This window comes from Musca domestica, unplaced genomic scaffold (assembly GCF_030504385.1).
Source record: "Musca domestica strain aabys unplaced genomic scaffold, Musca_domestica.polishedcontigs.V.1.1 26, whole genome shotgun sequence".
Taxonomy (NCBI): Eukaryota; Metazoa; Arthropoda; class Insecta; order Diptera; family Muscidae; genus Musca; species Musca domestica.
This window is the reverse complement of record NW_026712283.1, coordinates 11,905,084-11,928,004: the sequence shown is the minus strand read 5'-3', so window position 1 is coordinate 11,928,004 and position 22,921 is coordinate 11,905,084. Positions and strand designations below refer to the sequence as shown.

The window sequence follows — 22,921 nt, the reverse complement described above, 5'->3', positions numbered from 1 at the left end:
AAAACTTTCTACATACCCCAATCCTACACCTCCACAGTGAAACAAAATCCAGGTTTCTGATTCCAAATCTATATGTTCACCCACAATTCAAATTGTACCAAATTTAGAACACAGTAGTACCAACTTCTAAACCTTCCTACATACCCCAATAATACACCTCCACAGTGTTCCTAAATCAAAATTTCAGGATTCCAACTCTATCTGTTCACCCACAAATCAAATTGTACTAAATTTAGTACATAGTAGTACCAATTTCCAAACCTTCCTACATACCCCAATCCTACACCTCAAAATTTCAACATTCCAACTCTATCGCTTCACTCTCAATTTAAATTGTACCAAATTTGGTACACTTAGTACAAAATTCTAAAACTTCTTACATACCCAACCCCACAGTGATCCCAAATTCAAGTTTCAGAATTTCAACTCTATCGGTTCACTCATAATTCAAATTGTACCAAATTTAGTACACATTAATACAAATTTCTAAATCTTTTACATATCTCAAGCTTACACCTCAACAGTGATCCTGACACCAAATTTAATGATTCTAGCTCTATTAGTTCACCTAAAAATCAAATTGTACCAAATATAGTACCATTTAGTGCTCATAAGTATTAATTTCTTTAAGTTATTGTAAATAAGTAAGTATTTTTTGGGTACTGTATTTAGTTATTATAAGTTTTCGGTCGGTTTTATATTACCATGAAGTGAATTAAGAAATGACAAATTAAATGAAATGAGTACACGAAAACGGCTAAAGATGTATTTTATAAAAAAATATATATAAGTACTATAATAATAACATAAGCCAAAATAAATTAATAATGAATATTTTTATTCATAAAAAAACACGTTTTCAATACTTATTAAAGAATAGGCTTTAAATTTAAATTAATCGTCAATAAAAATTTTACAGCATTCATAGAATTAATAAAACATGATAAAAATATTTTGAAATAAAATTATTGTAATTGTGTGTGCGTGTGTGTGAACATATCCCATACATGGGCAAGAGTATTTCATATGCATGAAAAGCTTATATCACTAAAAAAAGTAAGAAAACACTGGGTCCGTGGAATGTTGTGGCGGTGACTGTGTGTTGAAAGTGGGGAAATCTGAAAAACAAGCTGTTAGAAACAGATTATAAATTAATACTAAAACTTGTTACCAAATTGTTTAATTTCCTCGAACGGCAACTTTTTTTCGCTGGTTGTCTATCCATGTTTTTAATTGAGCCGGTGTTCTTTTACATAGGCAGATATTTTTTTCTATAGCTGCTGCACATTGCTTTATGGAAGGCAACTTCTCCAAGGCCAAAATATCTCCAAATGTTTCTTTAACGGAATCAATTTCAGCACTGCTCCACCTCTTGCGTATTGTCCGTCCGAAAGGGGATGCTAAAATATTGAAAATATTGTTATTTGTGTAGTACTAAGTTGGTTAAAATACAGCTAAGTAATCAAAAATATTAAGAATTATAGTTTCTACAATTTTTACTTACTACTACGTCTCTTCGGTTTTACCATATCTGTTTCTGAATCTTCAGAGTTTTCCTCCAAACCTTCATATTGCATACTCCCTTCGTTATCAGAAACTATATTTCTATTAGAATTACTAGTTTCGATACTATTTTGCAAATTGCACCCAGCAGCCGATAATAAAATTTTTGACACGCTTGTAATTTCGGCTACTGGCACCGGTACCCTATATATGCTTTTGTGGATGTCTTTGTGGTGGCCTAAAAAGTTAGCAAGTCTATCAACCGTCGATTCTTGCACGTTCAGCAATGAGGTATATGTTGCTATGTGTTTTCGCAGTTTTGTGCCTCTAAGTGTATCGGGAATCAATGCTCCACACTCTGATGCAAATTTTCTCAGCAAAGGACATGCTCTGCAGTAACTTTTTGCTAAGCTGGACTTACCAGGCGCACTAAATATATATGGATTTGTCTTGGAAATGCCAGCCTTTTCTCTGAATTTAAGAATAATGTTAATGGACTTAATACACAGTGGGTCGAGCAAAACGCTCACGGTTCTTCCTAACTTTCCCCGTAACGTGATTCGAACGAATTGTTTGGCGAAATTAATGGATTGTTTAGAGATATTTTCCAACATGCCAGCTTCTACACAATCAGTTATTTGTTCCTTTTTATTAAAGTTTTCAATTGTTAACCTTTCAATTTCCCCAGCTCTTCGTCGATTGAATACTTGGATAAATATTAATGTAGATTCCAAAAGTTTTTTCCAGGAAATGAAATTGTAGTTTAAGCATAATTCGGCGAAGGAATCAAGCATTATAGTTCTTAAATAATCATACAAAATTTTGATATCGTTTTTACTTGGCAAGTCATTAGTTTTTGTCCTTTTCCGATTTTCGAGATCTTCCAGAGCTTTTTTGTTGATTTGTACGGGTGTTTCCTCTACCCAAAGAGAAATAAAATTGTCTAAGTTACATTTAGAATCTTCATTTTGACATTTAATAAATTCATTTCGTTGTATCCGTGCGCATTTTTTTATTAAAGATGACAAGGATGTGGCAACAGCTGGCGTTGCGAATCCTTTATCAAAGGTCCACTTTGCTGTTTTTCGAAGTGCCTCAATAGCATTATCGAACAAATATGGTTTGAATATATCTTTCAATTCGGATATCTCCGGCACAATTTTCATAAATTCTATTTTAAATCTACCCAAAAGGCGCATGTTTGCTCGGATTTGATCATGGTGGTGACTTTGAGAAAGTTTTTCGGATAATCTGTTACCATATCGGATAATTAATTCGTCGAAACGTATTGCTTTGGTTATGTTATCATTTCGGAGAACAGGAAATATCGTTGTTTTCATTGCAGGACTCGCAACATGGTGTATATATTGAGTTAATTTTCGCCCTTCAATAAAATTTGATCTGGAGTTGTGTTTTTGAACACATTTCCTACTGTGTTGTCGTGATGCAAATTTTGTATAAAATCCTTTACATTTTGGACAGCATATATAGTCGTCGGCTTTTCGGTTTGTTTTTTGTTGTTGTCGTCTAGATACAATTAAAATACCAGTGTTCTGATCACTGCATGTATTGTGTATGAAATCTCCTTGTTTTCGAATGTCTTCAATTAATTTTAAACGTTCTTTGCTCAATTTGGGAAGTGCCATTGCTTGTTTAACTAGATTTTCGTTTTTATGTTTTAAGAATAAATGTCGAGCAATTTTGCACTGCAATGTTTTGCAATACATGCAAAAATGTCTTTTTAGTTTTGATTTTGAAAACGGAACTCTTAACGAATCTATCTGAATTGGAGCGGTGTTAACTTCTACAATGGAACTTGTATTTACTGTTGTATTTTGTAAAGATGAATCCGGTAGGTATTCTGACACAGATTTGTCATTATATGGCATAGAGGAATCAAAACTTTCTGTAGCCAACGTACTTCTATTACCTGATGATTTAATAGCAGTAGAATTTTTTAGTCGTTGGGTTTTAAGCACTGCATTTTTAAAAGAAACAGATTCGCCACTTGATGAAGTTTCATCCCACGTTGACTCTGAAGTGTCCGACAATATATGATCACTTTGTTTGGAATGATTTTCAGATGAAGGAATTTCAATACCAGTCACTTTCGTTATAACAGGCTCCGATTCGTCTAGTAGTGTGTCATTTTTGTTACTTTTAGAGGGATTATAATCTTTCGAGTTCATCGTGCTTTTTTGTAAGACTGTAGAGTTCTTAAGATGCCCTTGTTTTTTTGCCAAACTTACGTCAAAAGCATTTAAAGAACATTCACTACCAGAATTATATATTATTTCGTGATTTCTTACATATGATGAATAATTTGAATCTTCTCCCGATGTTTCGTGATGGTTTTTATTTTGTAGTTCCATTGAATTGTCATTTATAATTTCTGGTTCTGAACTCTTCTGGACATTTGTTGTAGAATTTGGTATACATTTATTTACTTCATATGTAGGCTTTTGGTCTACATGTTTTGAGTGACTTTGTCTTCTTTTCATTCGCTTTAATTCCAGAAGTTTCTTTTTGTCATCTATAGAAAAACTTTTTTTTATTTTTGCTCGTATATAATTTGTTTACATCAGATATTCAAATACTTTAAATGTTTAAGATCGTCAATAACAACAAAAGGGTTATGCGCTAGTATGCAATTAAAAAATTATTTTCAAAGTAGTGTTTTCTTCATAACAAATTTATATTATGAAATGTGGAAAATTATATATAAATTTATAAATGTTTTATCATTTTTCTGTATATTAATGACAATCTCAGACACCTTGTATTTATATTTTTGAAGTAATCATATGTGTATGTAAAACATGTGTAGTGTAAATTAAATTCCAAAACGATAACGTCATGGTACTTCCAAATATAGTAAAATGATTAGTTGTGAATTAAAATTATCATCATTGTGTCGAATATGTCTACGCTAAATAACTGTTTGGGAAGCAATATATGTTTTTGTTCAATAGTGTATATGTCTTATTTTTTAAAAGTAATATACAAAATCCATATATTGATTGACGGACTCACCATAAGATGCAATTAGTTTTGCAGAATAAAAACCACCTCTATATTTCACAACACAATCACTGCCTTGGAGTTGTGTTATAGTTTTTGAGTTAATAACAAAATAATCATCAGTGTCGTAAGCAACCAAGCTAAAAGTTTTTAGGCTGTAAACAATGAAAATGTTAATAAAACTACGCAACAACAGTTACATCATGGGTAGGCATAGATATGGGTTATATAACATATTCCAAGTAAGGTTTTATAATCAGGTGGTTCTTGTTTGATTATTTTATTTAGAATAAGAAGGTAAATAAAAACTACTTCTTTTTCTTTTCAAATATCTCTTATATGTATTAAACAAGAGAAGAACTACACATATTTGGAATCTATATATGAACCAATTTGATCTAAACTTATTGCATATCTATACCAATTCGTGCAAATTTATAACTAAATCGAATATAATTTATTTTAACTGAAAAATTGTGCAGGTTCTTGTAAAAATATATATACTAACTTACCTTTGTAACATTTCATTATTTATGGACGATGACATATTTTGTATAGAATCCCTTACAGTTTCCATCGCTTGTGATGAATAAGTATTCTTTTGTTTTGGCTGTGTTTCTTGCCTTTTGGCTTCGTCTTCTTTTATATTCTTTAAATTAGAAAGTTCTTCCTTGTTGTCTAGGAAATGAAACTGTCAATATAACTTTAAATACACCTCTTACATTAATTTACCGCTTTTTGCTATTATCGTTCCCAGATAGGATCCGCCTTTGTATTTAAAAATATATCCGTCCCCGTCAAATGGTTTGGTTTTTTTTGTGTCTACGACACAAAACTCGCCATAATTATATGACACTAATGAAAACATACTATATAAAAACAAAAAATAAAAATATAATCGAAAAGCGATAATAATGCTGTTAATATTGATGTGAGAACCAAACTAAAATATTTTCAAAAAATTTATGTTTTAGGTTGATTTTCGGCTTCTCCTGATGCTTGAAAACATATTCTTTAAAAATTTTCGCCTTCTGTCGATGCTTGAAAATTTTTTTAAAGAATCCACGTCTTGTGTTGTTTTTTGAAAATTATTTTAAAAAAACCTACGCCTTGTGTTGGTTTTATATATTTTATAATATATTTTTAAAACAATCCATCCTTTGTATTGGTTCTTGAAAAGTAGTTTTAATAAATCCAAGCCTTCTCCTTGTCCTTAAAAAATATTTAATAAATCCATTGACTTGGATTTTTTTTAAGAATATTTGTTCAAGCATCAACAAAATAGATGTTTTTTTTGAGAATATTTGTTCAAGCATCAACAAAAGTCGTGCATTTCTTTAGGAATATTTTTACAAGATTTTTTCACAAATATTTTTACGTATTCCTTGAAAAATCTTCTTAAAAAAATATACGCATCAAACAATATTGAAAAAAATCCTTTTTTTTAATAAAAAAATCAAGCGTGAACTTTTTTTTAAAAATTTAAGAAGCAAAAATATTTTCAAAGACGTGGATTTATTAAATAATATGTTCAAGAGCGTGGATTTATTAAATAATATTTTCAAGGACGTGGATTTATTAAAAATGGTTTTCAAGGGCGTGGATTTATTAAAAACTATTTTCAAGGACGTGGATTTATTAAAAATTATTTTCAAGGACTAACTGAAGGCGAGGGTTTATATAAGAATATTTTTCAAGGCCAACTGAAGGCGAGGATTTATTACACAACATTTGTCGAAGGATTCTTATAAATATTTTTAATTCTTGAAATCTTTAAAAAATTCTAGCATCAAAAAATAGTTTTTAAAAAATTCTTAAAAAATCTACGTTGATGCTTGAAAAATATTTTTTCACAAATATTTTTACGTATTCCTTGAAAAATCTTCTTAAAAAAATATACGTATCAAAAAATATTTAAAAAAATCTTTTTTTAAATAAAACCAGTAAGGAAAGGACGAAAGTCGGACGGGCCTGACTATATGATACCCTACACCACTCTGTGTATATGCAGGAGGTGCTATTGGAACAACATAAACTCAAATAAAAACATAAACTAAAAACAAACTAAACTTAATGCAATTTGGACTAAATTCAGTAGCCTGTGCAAAATGTCGTTGCAATCTGACACACATTGGGTTTTCGTGCACTATATAGATGAAATCGGCCGAAAATAGATATGAGAGCTATATCTAAATCTGAACCGATGTCAACAAAACTTAACATATGTTAAAATATACTCAATTTGGTACGTTGAGCAAAATTTTGTCGCAATTGGATAAATATTGGGGGTGTGGTGCACCATTTAGATGAAATCGGGCGAAAATATATATGGGAGCTATATCCAAATTTGAACCGATTTTAACAACTTTTAACATACGTTATTCAAGGCTCAATCTAGTGGGTTATACAAAATTTCCTCGCAATCGGACAAATTTTTTGGATATTTTGGACCATCCGATAAATATTGGGTATGTGGTGCACCATTTAGTTAAAATCGGCCGAAAATATATATGGGAGCTATATCTAATATGCTTTAATATTATCCGGATGCAATTCAAGTTATTTTTGTAATTTAATAGAAATATTAAATGTGTTTTTGTTTGTTTAAGAATTCTTTTACACACAGATATTTTATCTACAACTTTATGTAAACACAGGCTGTTACTATCAATTGTGTGATCTCTTTGAAATTGAATAGAGCGGGGGATTACTCTCTTGGTTTGTCAGACACATAGCCCATTTAACAGGTCATGTAAGGCCCATTTATAAGGTCAAACAGTAAGACCAGATGATTTCATCAGTGCTGTCAAAATGCGTTCTATTTTAAATTAATCGTTTGAAAGCGTAAACAACGAATTTTACATTACGGGGGTATTTCAATCAAAATGGAAGAAAATATTCGCTTCTTACATGATCTGTTATATGAGCCTTGAGGTCATGTAAGAAGAGAATATTTTGGTCTATATTTTTTCAACTTAGGCGTGGATTTATTAATTTATTTTTTCATCATATACGTGTTTTTTTTAATGTTTTTTCAACGTAGGCGTCTAAAGAGTGAACCATTATGATAATTTTTGATAGTGATAATTGCGGCCCAACAAGAAACCAAAAACAAATTCGGTTGAACAAACTTCCAAAAATACCGAAAATTTGGGGCTACCGCTATATGCAGCTTTACCAAATCGTGGACCCAAAAAAACCTTTTTCAATACCAAACATCCCAGGAGTAGTATATATGTTCTTTCTTTAATCTTGCGAGCGATATCGTGATTTTAACAGACGGAATATATACCTTATGGGGTCTTTGGAGAATATTTGAAGGTGTTGCAAACAGAATGACAAATTTACAAAGTTATACAAATATAATATATATGTCTGTTCCAGAACCTGAAAGAATGTAAAATGTTTTACTACGATAAGAATTTTTCCTTTATGACATCAAAAATAGTAAAACATAGTACATTCTTGCAGTACGGGAAGAGGCCAATAATATAAAATATTTTACTCACCTTGTATAAAGAACAAAATACCAATGGTACGCCGATAGTTGATGCTTGACTTGATTAAATTCAAAGAAAAATTTTCAAAGGTCCGCTAATTTGTCTGCGAAGTTAAAAATCCAATTTTATGGATGTGCCAGACATGTAATCTTTCTAATCTTGTTAGAATTTGTCAGGTTTTCTAGTGAGGATAAATCTCGTCCTATCAAAAAGAAAATTGATTAAATCACAAAAAGCAACGACAAAAATTGTGTATTTTTTTATTTTATGGCTGCTTTAAATGTATGTCTCCTCTTTGTAGGCTTGTAACTTTGCAAATATATATATACATATGCAAAGTTATAAATTGACATAATTTTTACAAAACAATTTGTTTGTTTACCACCAGCCGTCAAAATGTCGTCAACATTTTCAATACAAAATATAATATAAAATATAAAACGTTTACTTACCTTGTAAAAAGAAAAAAAAATGCTAATAGCACAAAATAGAAAGGTACGCCGTTGATGCTTGAATTGTATCGTTGCTGCTTGAATTCAAAATGATTGTTGATGCAGGTCAATTGATTTTATTAACCGGTAGCCATTTACGATTGTGACTACTTTCGACTAATAACCTGTAATCATTTACACATTAAAGCTTCATAATATGAAGCACTGTATCGATTTATCTTGTTGGAATTGTTCAAGTTTTCTAGTGAGGATAAATCACCCCCTCTATCGAAAAGAATATTTACAAAATCACAAAACGCAACGATAAAAATTATGTAAATTTATTTCTTATATTTGCAAAGAAGATATATAAATTAACATTACTTATTATAAAACAATTTGTATATTTACCACCAGTCCAAAAAATTTAATAGTACGTTTACATTGTACCGGATTCCGTAACCAAGTGGGTTTAAATTGTTATATGCCAAATAAATCCCCATAATGTAGGTTAAAACCATGGCATAATTATAGAAGGTAGTTTCATTAAAGATATCGGTATTGGCAGCGCTTTTTAAATTTGGAAATCATCTATCATTTTCAAATAAATTAAAAAATATTACCATAAACTTTTGTGCACGACCAGTGGCATATTTTTAATATATTTGAAACATAATATTGTCTAACAGTTCCGCGTACTTTTTCTTGGATAAACCATTTTAAAATTACAAATACTTATGCTTATTACATATATACATATGTATATTATTATATAATGATCATGAAATTCAAAATTTGTAACAAAAATACTTCTTGCCACTGAGCACATGTTGTGCGTACATTTCGAAGAAGAATATTTCCATTTACATTTTGAAAGCAGAATGTTGTCAAAGTCAAATTTATGAAAAAATTGTATTCGTATGTTGGCAAAGGATTACCTTGTAAGTGCCGATTAATATACAAAATATGAACCGTTTATATGCCTTGTAAAGTCGAATGCCACACTAAAGTGATTTCATGAAACAAATTACACGAAATTATGAGTTCTTAGATCGAGTTCCTCAGCTGAACATTTTTTTTAAATTAATGTAGTGCTGAACTCGATGTAAGGTCGCCTACTTTATCATGAAATTACTTTAGAGGGCATTTACATTGTTCTGGATTTAGAAAATTCAGTGGGTTTTAAAAAAGTTCTAATGTACATTCTGTTTTAGTGTGACAAAAAGAAAAAAATAGCCAATATATTTATTAGCTAAACCATTGCAGCATTTATACCCAACGTGTTTAATGATTAATCGTCATTTAATCATCATTTGGATAGTCATATCGATAATGTCATTTATTAAATCACAAAAAGCAACGACAAAAATTATATTTTGTTTTTCATTTTATGGCTGCAGCGAGGAATTTATGTAAATTTACGCTACAAGCCTACAAAGAAAAAAATGCACATATTTTTTTACAAAACAATTTTTTCGTTTACATCCAATCCATAAGAAATCGTCATTTAAAATCAAACAAGTAAAAACGCCGTTAAGTTCAGCCGAGCCGAACTTATTAACTCGCCACCATGATCTGGACATTAAAAGTACATGTAATCGATCGGTACTTTTATATATATCGTTGGTTGTGCCATGGTAATTTTTTGATAGGACGATTTGACACACGGCGAGAACGAAGTTACAGCCAATTTGCATAAAAAACGGGGCCATAATCCTCAAAATACCGGTACCGCTATATTGGGGCTGTCGTAAATTTTTATATGATATTTTTTGTGGGAAGATTTGCAACCCTATCTAAATTCAAAATACCGAATTACAATCAATTCGATTGAAAGTCAATTCGGGCTATCTTATAAAGTAGATGAACATTTATAATTCTCGCTTCAAAGACTTACCAAAAATCTTCAAACGTTTTTAATTTTGATTTGCCATTTGCAAACATCAAAGACATAGAAACGTAAAGACTTGACAAAATGCATTTTGGAAAAATAGTTTATCGAAACATATGTAGGGGGCTTCTGGCATAACAGAGGCATGTAAATAATAAAAACGCGAATAAGAGGGAAAAGGTGCCCCCTACATATGTTTCGATAAACTATTTTTCCAAAATGCATTTTGTCAAGTCTTTACGTTTCTATGTCTTTGATGTTTGCAAATGGCAAATCAAAATTAAAAACGTTCCAACTGCTACAAAGGAGGAAGAAGAAAAACTTGACAATAACGAAGGTACTTAAAGTGAAGTGACGATTAGGGTGTGGCAGTGAATCAAAGGAGCTTAAGCAAACAAATGAACCCTTCGAAAATGCTTGGGCCATGAAAATACCAGCCTTCAAGCCAGTGGATAATCCAAATGGACTGGTGGAGGAGAGTTAATTTGCCACACTATTCCCGAAATATCGTGAGAGGTATTTGAAACAAGTCTGGCCATTGGTACAACAAGCTGTTGCTGAATATTATCTGAAAGCTGAACTGGATTTAATTGAAGGCAGTATGGTGGTGAAGACAACACGTAAAACCTGGGATCCCTACATTGTCATCAAGGCACGTGATATGATTAAGCTAATGGCTCATAGTGTACCCTTTGAACAGGCCAAACGTGTGCTACTGGACGAGATTGGTAGAAAGAAAAATTCTTCAAAAGACATCAACGTTTAATTGGTCCCAGTGGTGCCACTTCGAAATCCATTGAACTTTTAACTGATTGTTATGTTTTGGTTCAAGGTAACACGGTCTCGACATTGGGTCCCTATAAGGGTCTACAACAGGTTCGTGATATTGTCATCGATACCATGAACAATGTGCATCCCATTTACAACACCAAGGCAATCATGATCAAACGGGAACTTATAAAATATCCAAAATTGGCCAATGAGGATTGGTCGCGTTTCCTGCCCAAATTCTAGAACAAGAATATCAGCAAACGTAAACAAACCAAGGTTAAGAAACAAAAGAAGGAATACACACCATTCCCACCGGCACAACCCGAAAGCAAAATCGATAAACAATTCTTCGGCTTCGGCTGAATATTTCCTTAGCAAAGAACAGAAACAACAACGCAAGCAAGAGGAGGAGAGTAATGCCAAACGATCTGAGGCTGCGAAGAAACAAGAAGAGAAACGTCAAAAATAGTTTATCCCGCCTACAGAAGATTCACCGTCGTCAGCGGCAAAGAAACGTTCCGCCGATGGGCATGATAATAAGTTGGAAGTTAAGGCGCTTAAAGCCAAGTTGGCCAACGCTAATAAGAAAATGAAAAAGGCGTAGTATAATTAAGCTTTTCAAAAGGATTTCTTTGTAATCGTAGTATTTAAGTTTTATACCTTTCTTATTACATGTACTTTAGTGGAAAATAAATAATAGAGATTTTTTACTGTTTGTGTAAAGAATTGTGATTGAGGTGAATTTTATTTGAAGAAGGATAGTAGATAGAAATTGGAAATATTGTAATTTTTGTAAAAATTGGCTTCGTATATGGAATGATTGATTATTTTTATACCCTTCACCACACTGTGGTACAGGGTATTGTCTTTGTGCATATGTTTGTAACAGGCAAAAGGAAACGAGATAGACACATGGTTCCTTTTGAGAATATGCATAGAATCACGTCTAAGTCGATTTATGCATGTCCGTCCGTCTGTCTGTCCATGTTAAATTGTAAACAAAGTACAGGTCGCATTTATTATTCGAATTGTATGAAATTTGGCACAGCTCAGTCATTTGGCCCAAGGACGAACCCTATTGAAATTGGGAAAAATCGGTTCAGATTTAGAAATAGCTCCCATATATGGCACAACGTACTTAATTAAGCCTATGAGGTGTGCGAAATTTCGTGAAAATAGGTTCAGATTTAGATATAGCTCCTATATATATATATATTCGTCCGATTTAAGGTAAATGGTGCACCAAAGTTCCTAAATATCTTTCGATTTGCACGAAATTTGGCACATCGTACTGAATTCAGCCTAGAATGATGTGTGCTATGTTTCGTGAAAAGCGGTTCAGATTTAGATATAGCCCCCATATATATTTTCATCCGTACTGAATTGAGTCTAGATGTGTGCTAAGGAATTGAGTCTAGAATGATGTGTGCTAGTGTGCTAAAAAAATCGGTTCAGATTTAGATAAAGCCCCCACGTATATTTTTGTCCTATTAACACGAAAATTTGTACACCTCATTCTAGGCTTAATTCAGTACATTGTGCCAAATTTCGTGCAAAGTACAGGGCAAAATTATGATCCGATTGATATGCAATTTGGTAAAGCTCATTTATTTGACCCAAGAACTAGGGTTCGTTCGTTGAAATTGGAGAAAATCAGTTCAGATATAACACTCATATACATTTTCGAACGATATGGTATAAATGGTAAACCCAACCAACATCCAAAGTTTGTTCGATTAAAATTTATTTAAATCGGAACTGATTTCAACCGATTTCAACAAAGCTATATTAAATGGTTTGGTATGTATATGACCATTTATATTAGAACAAATTTAAAACATGTGGTTCAATTGTGTAGCTGTGTACATTTTCGTTTCAATCACAAAAAAACTAGGTATCTGGTACACCATTTAGATGAAATCAGTCTAAAATGTATGTAAGAGTTGTATAATACAGGTGTTGGGCAAATCCTCCTTCAAAATTATAGATATTGGTCCACTTTTTGTGGTAAGAGGTATTATGTCTTTTTGCATATGTTTGTAACAAGCAAAAGTTAACAAGATAATGTTTAGTTACTTTTAAGAATATACATAGAATACGTTTGTCTTCTGTCCGTCCTTGTTAAATTGTAAAAAAAGTACAGGTCTAATTTATGATTCGATTGAGATTAAATTTGGTAAAGCTTATTTGTTTGACCCCGGAACTAGGAAATTGGACAAAATCAGTTCCGATCTAGATATACCACTCATACACATTTTTGTCCGATTTGATATAAATGGTAAACCCAACTTCCAAAGCTAGTTCGATTCATTATAGGCTCAATTTTATACGTTGTGAACAATTTCGACTTAATCCGACAAACATTGGGCCTTAGTGCACCATTTAGGAGAAATCGACCGAAGATATATATGGGAGGTATATCAAAATTGGAAACGATTTCAACAAAACTTAACACATGTCATTATATGCTGAATTTGATACGTTGTGCAAAATTTCGTCGCAATCGGGAAAAATTTGCGTTAATTAGTGCATCATTTAGGAGAAATTGGCCGAAAATATATATGGGAGCTATATCAAAATCTAAACCGATTTCAACAAAACTAAACACACGTCATTATAGGCTCAATTTGGTATGTTGTGCAAAAATTCGTAACCGGAGAAAGATTGGGCCTTTAGTGCACCATTTAGGGAAATCGGACGAAAATATATAGGGGAGCTATATTTAAATCTGAACCTATTTCCACCAATTTCAATAGGGTTCGTCCTTGGACCAAATAAATGAGCTGTGCCAAATTTCATCTCATTCAGATCATAAATGCGACCTGCATTTGGTTTACAATAATACATGGACAGAGGGACATGCGTAAATCGACTCATAAAGAGATTCTTATTCGAGTGACTTACGACTAAACAGTTCCGATGTTTTGAAAAATATTTCATTTATTTTTGCTTTGATTCATTGCCTATATATAAGGTCTACCGGGAGGCGAATTCATGCCTTAGTTTTCCTGTGCTGTCAAGCGTTTACATCGCGAAAAATCAACCATAACAAGGTAAAAATACAAAATATCTTTCGGAATATCACAATAGTATTATTGTGCACGTATACTTTTGTTGGAATAAATATATTTTTCGTATATTTATTCTTCGAAAAATTAATTTTGACATTCAATGAAGACTACAGCTGGCCTTACCGGCAAACCATATAAACAAACCTTGACCAATATACATCACATATATCGGCAATCTATGCAATTTCATGTCAAACTTAGGGACTTTGATGTTTATTTACTACTTTTTAACATAATGTAAACATGTATGGCAAAGCTCGTTTGTATTGTTTGATAACGGCGCTAGTTTGTTTGATAACGGCGTTAGCATCGTTTGAGAACGGTGTTAGTGGCCTCGGAAAATTTTCCGAAACACGGCAACTCTGCCCAACATAAAATATTTAATTTTATAAAAAAATTGATATTACCGATGTATATAAAGGTATTTCTTTTACATAAGGAATAATATTAAGCAGATATTCCTAAAAAGCAATCAAACTCAATTTGTATATAAAATGTCCCCAAAAGTTGAATGTCCCCAAAACTTCCGCTAGATCTATAATTTATCGGGGACTGTCCCCAAAAAACTAAAATGTCCCTAAAAATATCATTGTATCGAAAACATGTCCCCAGAACTATCGCTGGACATATATATATATATGTATATATATATATATATATATATATATATATATATATATATATATATATATCAGCCTGTATCTTCCGACTGATAGATTTTTTGATTGATTCATACAATTTTTCTCAAATGTATATTACATCTGCAGGACTTTTGCTATTGAAAATGGGCCATTTAGGTCCACGATATTCGGTATTTTGATGATTTTAGCGACATTATTCCGGAATTGTTTCAAAGTTGATATTTGAAGTTCGAAATGGATACTACAGTCTAAGACAGAAAATTGTCTGTGCAGGTCCATGTATTCGTACAGGCCCCATATAACGCTACCTTCCGATATTCGGTGCTTTTTGTTGATTTTAGCGACATTATTCACCGAATTTGTTTCAATTTTGGTATTGGATTTTCGCAATGGATACTACAGCCTAAGACAGAAAATTGTCTGTGCAGGTCCACGTCTTCGTAAAGCCTCCATATAAAGGTACCTCCCTGCAGGCTCCTTGCAAAAATATTCTTGAAATATTCCATGCCGATAACCTTCAGGGTCCCTAAAAAATCCAAGTTGAAAGATAACCTTGAAGGTCATTGAAAAAAATTCTCAAAATTACTCCTTGAGAAAATATGCTGAAAAAAATCTACTCTGATATCTTTAAGACGTCTTAAAAAATATTCCCCAATATTCGTAAGAATCTATGTTAAAGGTCCGTGAAAAAATATTCCTAGAAAATTCAAGTTTATATCCTTACCATATCGTTGGCTTTGATGGTTCTTGACAAAATATTCCTAAAAAAAGTGTAGAGAGGAGGAGGGAAAGGAGGTTGGTGGGGGTTGAGGAGGAGAAGAGGGGGCAAGAGCAGGAGAAGATGGGCAAGAGCAGGAAAAATGGGGAAGAGCAGAAGAAGAGGTGGTATTGGATTTTCGCAATGGATACTACAGCCTAAGACAGAAAATTGTCTGTGCAGGTCCACGTCTTCGTAAAGCCTCCATATAAAGGTACCTCCCTGCAGGCTCCTTGCAAAAATATTCTTGAAATATTCCATGCCGATAACCTTCAGGGTCCCTAAAAAATCCAAGTTGAAAGATAACCTTGAAGGTCATTGAAAAAAATTCTCAAAATTACTCCTTGAGAAAATATGCTGAAAAAAATCTACTCTGATATCTTTAAGACGTCTTAAAAAATATTCCCCAATATTCGTAAGAATCTATGTTAAAGGTCCGTGAAAAAATATTCCTAGAAAATTCAAGTTTATATCCTTACCATATCGTTGGCTTTGATGGTTCTTGACAAAATATTCCTAAAAAAAGTGTAGAGAGGAGGAGGGGAAGGAGGTTGGTGGGGGTTGAGGAGGAGAAGAGGGGGCAAGAGCAGGAGAAGATGGGCAAGAGCAGGAAAAATGGGGAAGAGCAGAAGAAGAGGTGGAAGAGCAGGAGAAGATGGTTAAGAGCAGGAAAAAATGGCGAAGAGCAGGAGAAGATGGGGAAGAACAGATGTTATTTGAAACGGAGTTGGATGATTATTTCACAAATTATATGAGATATAATTATTCAAAAGTTTGACCCTTTGTGAGGGAGGTGCCAGACAGGGTAGGCCGAATAGTGAAAATATTGGAATGTGTAAAATTTAAAGGTAATCGGATGCACATTTGTAAGTGTTTTGGTTATTCAAAATTTTGACCCTTTATTAGGAAGGTACCAGAAGGACTGGGCCGATATATTCCAACTTCACACCAGGTCTTGTGTTAGTAGAATTATTGGGATGTGCCCAGTTTGGAAATAATCGGGTGCTGATTTCGCGTTCATAGTTATTCAAAATTATGACCATTTATGGGGGAGGTACCAGAAGCGGTGGGTCTATATTTATCAGCTTTACACCAGGTCTTGCGTTAGTAGAAATATTGGGATGTGTCAAGTTTGAAAATAATCGGGTGCTGATTTCGCGTTTTCATAGTTATTCAAAATTTTGACCCTATGTGGGGGACCGAACCGAAGGAGTGGACCGATATATTCCATTTTCACACCTTATTATATGTTGATAGATATATTTGGATTTGTGTAATTAGAAGATAATCGGATTGTTAGCTCGTATTTTATAAGGGTAATAATTATTCAAAATTTCGACCCTTTGTGCGGTGTGGGAGATCAATGATGGGCTGAGTCGATATTGTCCATTTTGGCACCTGACATAGCCCGGAGACAAGTATGATCCGTTCTTGTTGCATACGGAAAATTATTTTCTGTGCAAATGTTGACCTTTTGGTGAGGGAGGGGCCGGCCAGTAAGAGTGTGTCTCCGGATACCAATCCGTTGGACTATTGCGTCTGCTGGAGTATTTTGGAAAGCAAGGTTGGCACTTAAAAATACCAAATTGTCGATCACATCAAGTAAGCGCTTCGCTGGGAATGGGCCAAAATACCGCAGAGCAATATTCGGGCAGTGTGTGACGGTTTCATTGGCCGTTTGAAGGCCATAATTCTAAACTTATTTTAAAATTTGAAGCTATTTCGGACATTTTTGGTTTCATTCAATAAATTTAAAAAAAAAAAAAAAAACAAGTTAAAAAGCAGTAAGTTCGGCCGGGCCGAACTTTTAATACCCTCCATTAATTGCAACGAATTTGGAAATTTTTAAAAAATAAAATCCTTAAAAAATTCTGTTAAAATTTTAAAAATACCGAATATAGCCGTTATATTGGGGTCTATGGAGGAGCTGTGCGAAGACCTGGACCAGCATAGACAATTTTCTGTCACAGGCTGTAGCATCCATTACGAACTTCAAATACCACATCTCAAACAATTTCGGTGGGTATTGTACCTAAAATCGTCAAAATACCGAATATAGGGAGGTACCGTTATATGGGGGCTATATGAAGACGTGGACCTGCACAGACAATTTTCTGTCTTAGGCTGTAGTATCCATTTTGAACTTCAAATACCAAATTTGAAACAATTCCCGTGAACAATGTCGCTAAAATCATCAAAATACCGGATATCGAGAGGTATCGTTAAATGGGAGCTATACGAAAACGTGGAGCTACATGGCCCATTTACGAACTTAACCTGCCTACTGGAAAAATAAACATGTGTGCAAAATTTTAGCCATCTATCTTAATTCATTCGAAAGATAGATGATTACAACAGACAGACGGACAGATAGACAGACAGACAGACGGACATCGCTAAATCGACTTAGAATTTTACGCTGATCAAGAATATATATACTTTGTTGGGTCTGACATGAGTATTTCGAGGAGTTACAAACGGAATGACAAAGTTAATATACCCTCCATAGTATGGTGGAGGGTATAATAAAAATTATGGCGTTTGACTTTGTTGCAGTTTTTTAACTCGCCCTGTATATACCCTCTGTATGTGTAGTCTTGAAGGTCCTCCAAAAATATTCCTTAAAAAATCCACGCCTGTTGGTCTTTAAAAAACTACATCGTCTTTTTACGAATGGATAGATGATATTCGGATATTTACCTAAATATATACTCAGCCTTTATTTTTTGAATATTTCGTAGGAAACTCGCCCTCTGTACCCATATACCCTCTGTGGGTGTAGTCTTGAAGGTCCTCAAAAAATATTTCTTAAAAAATCCACACCTGTTGGTCTTAAAAAAGCCATATATTCTTAAAAAAACTACATCGTCTTTTTACGAATGGACAGATGATATCCGGATATTTACCTACATGTATACCCAGCCTTTATTTTTGGATATTTGGTAAGAAACTCGCCACGTTGTGTGTTATTCTCGATAGTTTATGATGGCACAACAATATTTGCAAAATTATTGGGAAAATCCAACGCCTATGTGTAGGTATGGTAGGTATTTACCCGGGTCAACGATTCGTCTCTATAAATTGGTGCTCCCATTTCAAGCGACGTACATTTTTTGGTCGTTGGCCATCGCGTCGCTACGTTTCGCATTTAAGAATGAACGGCAACAGCACAAATACCTAACATCATACTGCAAACATGTTGCGGCTCGTCGCGTGGGTTCGTTTGCAACGACAACGCTGGTTGTGGCCGAATTCGAGCAGGAAATTAATGTTTATAGAGTTTCCTTTAGAACAGTTTTGTGCAGACAGCAGCGATGGTGATAACGGGATAAACAGAAAATCCAACATTCGTGCGTGGAAGAAAAATCAATTCTCCTGCGGTCGGTCGTGATTTCTATTGTTGTTATTATTATTATTATTGTTGTTGTTATTCTTGTGTTGTGTTTTTTTCTCTTCCTTCCATGTCTATGAATTTTCGGTCAATTCTTAGTTTTTTTAAAAAAAAAGAAAGAAAAGAAAAAAGAAAAATAATTATAAATATTTTTACTTTAATTTGAAAAAAAAAACATCCTGAAAATCCCGAAAAGAGAAAAATTGAAAAAAATATCAAATCAAAAGGACAACAAAAGAAAAGCAAAGAAAAAAAGTCGTTTTACCTATACAGGAATTTCGGTTTGTGTCCCAGAAATCCGAGAAGGAGAAACTTCTCTTTGTTGGCATTATTCGTTTATCCATCCACATCCATTCATTCCATCAGTCGCGTCGGTGGTGCTGGTGGTGGCAGTGCGTGAAACAATCCAATTCCAAAACGTATTTGGCTGGTGGTGGTTCTCCAAAACAAAAAATCCAATAAGAAAAGCAAGCAATTCTTGTGCGACGGAACGAGAGAGAGCGGAGCAATCTCCTGGCGGGGTGGTGTAAAGAGTGTAAACGAGCAAGCCAACCAACAAACATAATCCCCCCACCCCCAAGCCAAAGTTATGCTTCATTCCTCTTCAAGCAATGCCCAAAAATAGTTTCAAATAAAAACCAGCAAAAAAACCCCAACCGAATTTAAATGCGGTTTCGTTGACCGGCTTTTATAATTTCCGGTTAAATATCTTTTTTTTCCATGTAAGTGTGACATTGTTTTATTACATTTTTAGTAATGTTTTTATATTTTTTTATGTTGTAGTTATGTAGTGTTTGAAATAAGTGAGAAACAAAAAGAACGTATCATCGTCTGCTGTTTGTTACCAGTTTTTTTGCTTCTTCGTCTCATCCATTCAAGTTGCAGAATTGGTGTGAAATCAATCAGTTCCGCTTTGCAACTTTTTTCATGTTGTACATACATTGTATGTACAGTGGAACCCTTCTACAATTACTCGGAAGGTTCAAAATTAAGGGATATTAGAAAATATCCATTAATTTTGAACATCCAGAGTGTTGGGATATGCCAGCACGTGATTCATCCAGAACCTTAAAATATGTGCGTCTGAGACCCCATTAAGATATTCTTGATCAGCATAGAATTATAAGTTGATTTAGTTGAAATGGAAAATACACTACTTTATGTAGAGCTATTAAATTTGTCATCAAATTTGTCGACACCTTGCGACTTTAGATATTTCCAACCCTGTGTGGAAAAAATCTAAGCTAAAAAAAAAATAAATAAGTAGATCTTAGATTTTCGCATGTTTTTATCATTTATCAGATTGAACCTACATTTTGTATTTATTGATTGATTTTTATATCCCAGGTCTCTTTGGACCAAATTTAGAGTCTATCTAGCGATGTCGGTCCGTCTGTCTGTCTGATGCGATTTGGTCTAAACATGGTACATCATAATATTATTATCAAACTTATATCGAATTCGGAAATGGACAATGTCGGTCCACTCCTTGCACAACCCCCCCCCCCCCCCCCCCAAAAAAAAAAACGTCGAAATTTAAAAAAAATAAAATTAAAAAGTATCAATCGGTTTTGCCGACAGATGTATACCCTCAGCCAATGTTCGATTACTTAAATATATTTTGACTTCTGTTATGATTATTCAAATTGTTGACCCTCTATGGCGTAGGTTCCGAAGAATCGGCCAATATTGTATTTCGACGTGCCAGGTTAGGACTACATTGGTTACTTTCTTTTCTTTATATGAGATAAGTTAAAAAATATTAAAATGTGCGGGAGTTACAAGAAGTCTTCCATTTGATACCCTCCACCATACATAGGAGGGTATGGTGGAGGGCATGGAGGGTATATATAACTCTGTCCGTCCGTCTATCCGTCTTTTGTAATTACGCTAGAGCCAAAACGAATTAAAATAGAAAGCTAAAATTTTGCGCAGTTCAGTCTTTTGTCTGCCGGCAGGTCAAGTTCGAAGATGGGCTATATCAATAAACGATATCATATAGCCCCGGTATAAGTGAATTGTCTGTAAATCCACAAAAGGAGTTCTTTCTAAATACTTTACCTCATGGAAGAGAATTGTCTATATAGGTCCATCGTATAGCCTCCATACAATGGTACCACCCGATATTCGGTATTTCGATGATTTTAGGGACATTATTCACTAAAATTGTTTAAAATGTCTTATTTGAAGTTCCTAATAGATACTACACATACATACTACCTATGACCAAAAATTGCGTACGCAAGTCCACGTCTTCGTATTGCCCCCATATAATGATACCTCCCGATATTCGATATTTTGATGATTTTTACGAAATTACCAACCGGAATTGTTTCAAATTTCTTAGTTGAAGTTCGTAATGGGCACTATAAAGTATGACAAAAAAGTGTCTGTGTAGGTCCACGTCCTCCCGATATTCGATATTTTGATGATTTTAGCGACATTTCTAACCAGAATTGCTTCCAATTTTGTATTCAAAGTTCTGTAACTGGGTACTACAACCTATAACATACGATGGCGTAAGATACCTCCCGACATTCGGTATAATGATGCTTTTAGCGGTATTATTCACCAGAATTATTTCAAAATTCGTAAACGAAATTCGTATGAAAGAACACGTCTTCGTATAGCCCCCATATAATGATACCTCTCGATATTCGATATTTTGATGATTTTAACGAAATTATCAACCGGAATTGTTTTAAATTTCTTAGTTGAAGTTCGTAATGGGCACTATAAAGTATGACAAAAAAGTGTCTGTGTAGGTCCACGTCTTGCTATCATTTGAAAAACATTTTTCTACGGATTTTTTTGACATTTTTCAAGTTCCTTCAAAATGGTGGAGGGTATTAAAAGTTCGGCCAGGTCAGGCGAATTTAGCTAGTTATTTACTTGTTATTATTTATCTGATTGAAGCCACATTTTATATTTATCAATCGATTTTTATATCCTCATCCATATGGCTAAAAAGAGGTATATATCATTTGATACGGTCAAAACTTGCCTTATCGAAATAACGGTTTAAGACTCTAGCTCTCTTTGGGCCAGATCCGTTTCAGGACATTTGAAATCGATCTAGCGATGTCCGTCCGTCTGTCTGGCTGATGCGCACGATAACTCTCAAAGAGAGTATCCGATTTGGTCCAAACTTGCTACATCGTAATGTTATTAGCGATTGCCTTCAAATTACACACATTCCATTATTTTTACTAACACAAGATCTGATGTGATGGTGGGATATATCGGTCAACTCCTTCTGGTACCTTCCCCATAAAGAGTCAAAATTTTGAATATCCATGAAATTAAGAAAACTCGAAAATAAATTCCGATTCTATTCAGATTTGTCACATCTCAATATTTCCATCAACAAAAGATATGTTATAAATGTGCTAGAGATCAGACCATTCCTTCTGGTACCTCCCCCACAAAGGGTCAAAGTTTTGAATAACCAAAACGATTATTAAATCCAAAATAAGTATCGGGTTCTTTTCATTTTTCACACATCCCATTATTTCTACTCACACAAGATCCGATGTGAAGATGGGATAAATCAGTGTGCTACTTCTGGTACCTCCCCCACAAAGGGTCAACATTTTAAATATTCATGAATCTTATACAACGCGAAATTAACATCCGATTCCATTCAGACTTGGTGCATTTCAATATTTCCATCAACACATGATCTGTTATAAACATGGTAGAGATAGGGTCATTTCTTCTGGTACCTCCCCAACATAGAGTTAAAGGATTTGAAAAATAAAACACTTAAAGAGAAAGAAAGCAAAATAAACATCCAACTCTCTTCAAATTTCACCCATCCAAATATTTTTAGGATCTGTTGTGAAGATGATATATTGCTGCCAACCCCTTCTCGAACATGGAATACTTCGGTCCGCTATATCTCTTACCTCACGCATATTTTTACATTTTCCAAGAATTTGCAC

At 33.7% G+C, this 22,921-nt stretch overlaps 3 protein-coding genes and 1 pseudogene across 6 annotated transcripts in view; 3 read left to right on the top strand and 1 right to left on the bottom strand.

Moving 5' to 3' along the window:
• The window catches only part of LOC101900098 (WW domain-binding protein 4), a 117,661-nt gene that overhangs the window by 15,449 nt on the left and 79,291 nt on the right, over positions 1–22,921 (top strand). The gene's annotated exons all lie outside the window — the stretch shown is intronic.
• On the bottom strand, positions 818–8,824 carry LOC131803051 (uncharacterized). Of its 4 annotated transcripts, XM_059123959.1 has the most exons (8): positions 8,477–8,801; positions 8,034–8,226; positions 5,257–5,393; positions 5,037–5,202; positions 4,537–4,679; positions 3,813–4,036; positions 1,172–1,400; positions 818–1,118 (listed from the first exon to the last, which is right to left on the bottom strand). In XM_059123959.1, exons 3-7 carry the CDS (start codon positions 5,390–5,392, stop codon positions 1,293–1,295), a joined length of 777 nt encoding a protein of 258 aa, XP_058979942.1. In that variant the 5' UTR covers position 5,393; positions 8,034–8,226; positions 8,477–8,801; the 3' UTR covers positions 818–1,118; positions 1,172–1,292. The 4 variants fall into 4 exon arrangements, 3 of the variants coding, with proteins under 3 accessions (XP_058979942.1, XP_058979943.1, XP_058979941.1); XR_009342461.1 differs by lacking the exon at positions 3,813–4,036 and having other exon boundaries at positions 8,477–8,741; XM_059123960.1 differs by lacking the exon at positions 8,034–8,226 and having other exon boundaries at positions 8,477–8,824.
• LOC131803025 (KRR1 small subunit processome component homolog) lies at positions 10,702–11,849 on the top strand (annotated as a pseudogene).
• LOC101900272 (calmodulin-lysine N-methyltransferase) overlaps positions 19,115–22,921 on the top strand; it is a 58,498-nt gene continuing 54,691 nt past the window's right edge. Inside the window, exon 1 of the mRNA XM_020037555.2 lies at positions 19,115–19,699. The gene's annotated coding sequence lies outside the window, so the exon portion shown is untranslated. The remainder of the gene's footprint in view (positions 19,700–22,921) is intronic.

Excerpts from the sequence above, each read along its gene's own strand:
- LOC131803051 (XM_059123958.1), bottom strand. The coding sequence starts at position 3,149 with ATGGCACTTCCCAAATTGAGCAAAGAACGTTTAAAATTAATTGAAGAC. Across the intron at positions 1,401-1,504 it reads AAAACCGAAGAGACGTAGTA|CATCCCCTTTCGGACGGACA; the intron begins GTAAGTAAAAAT and ends TCAATATTTTAG.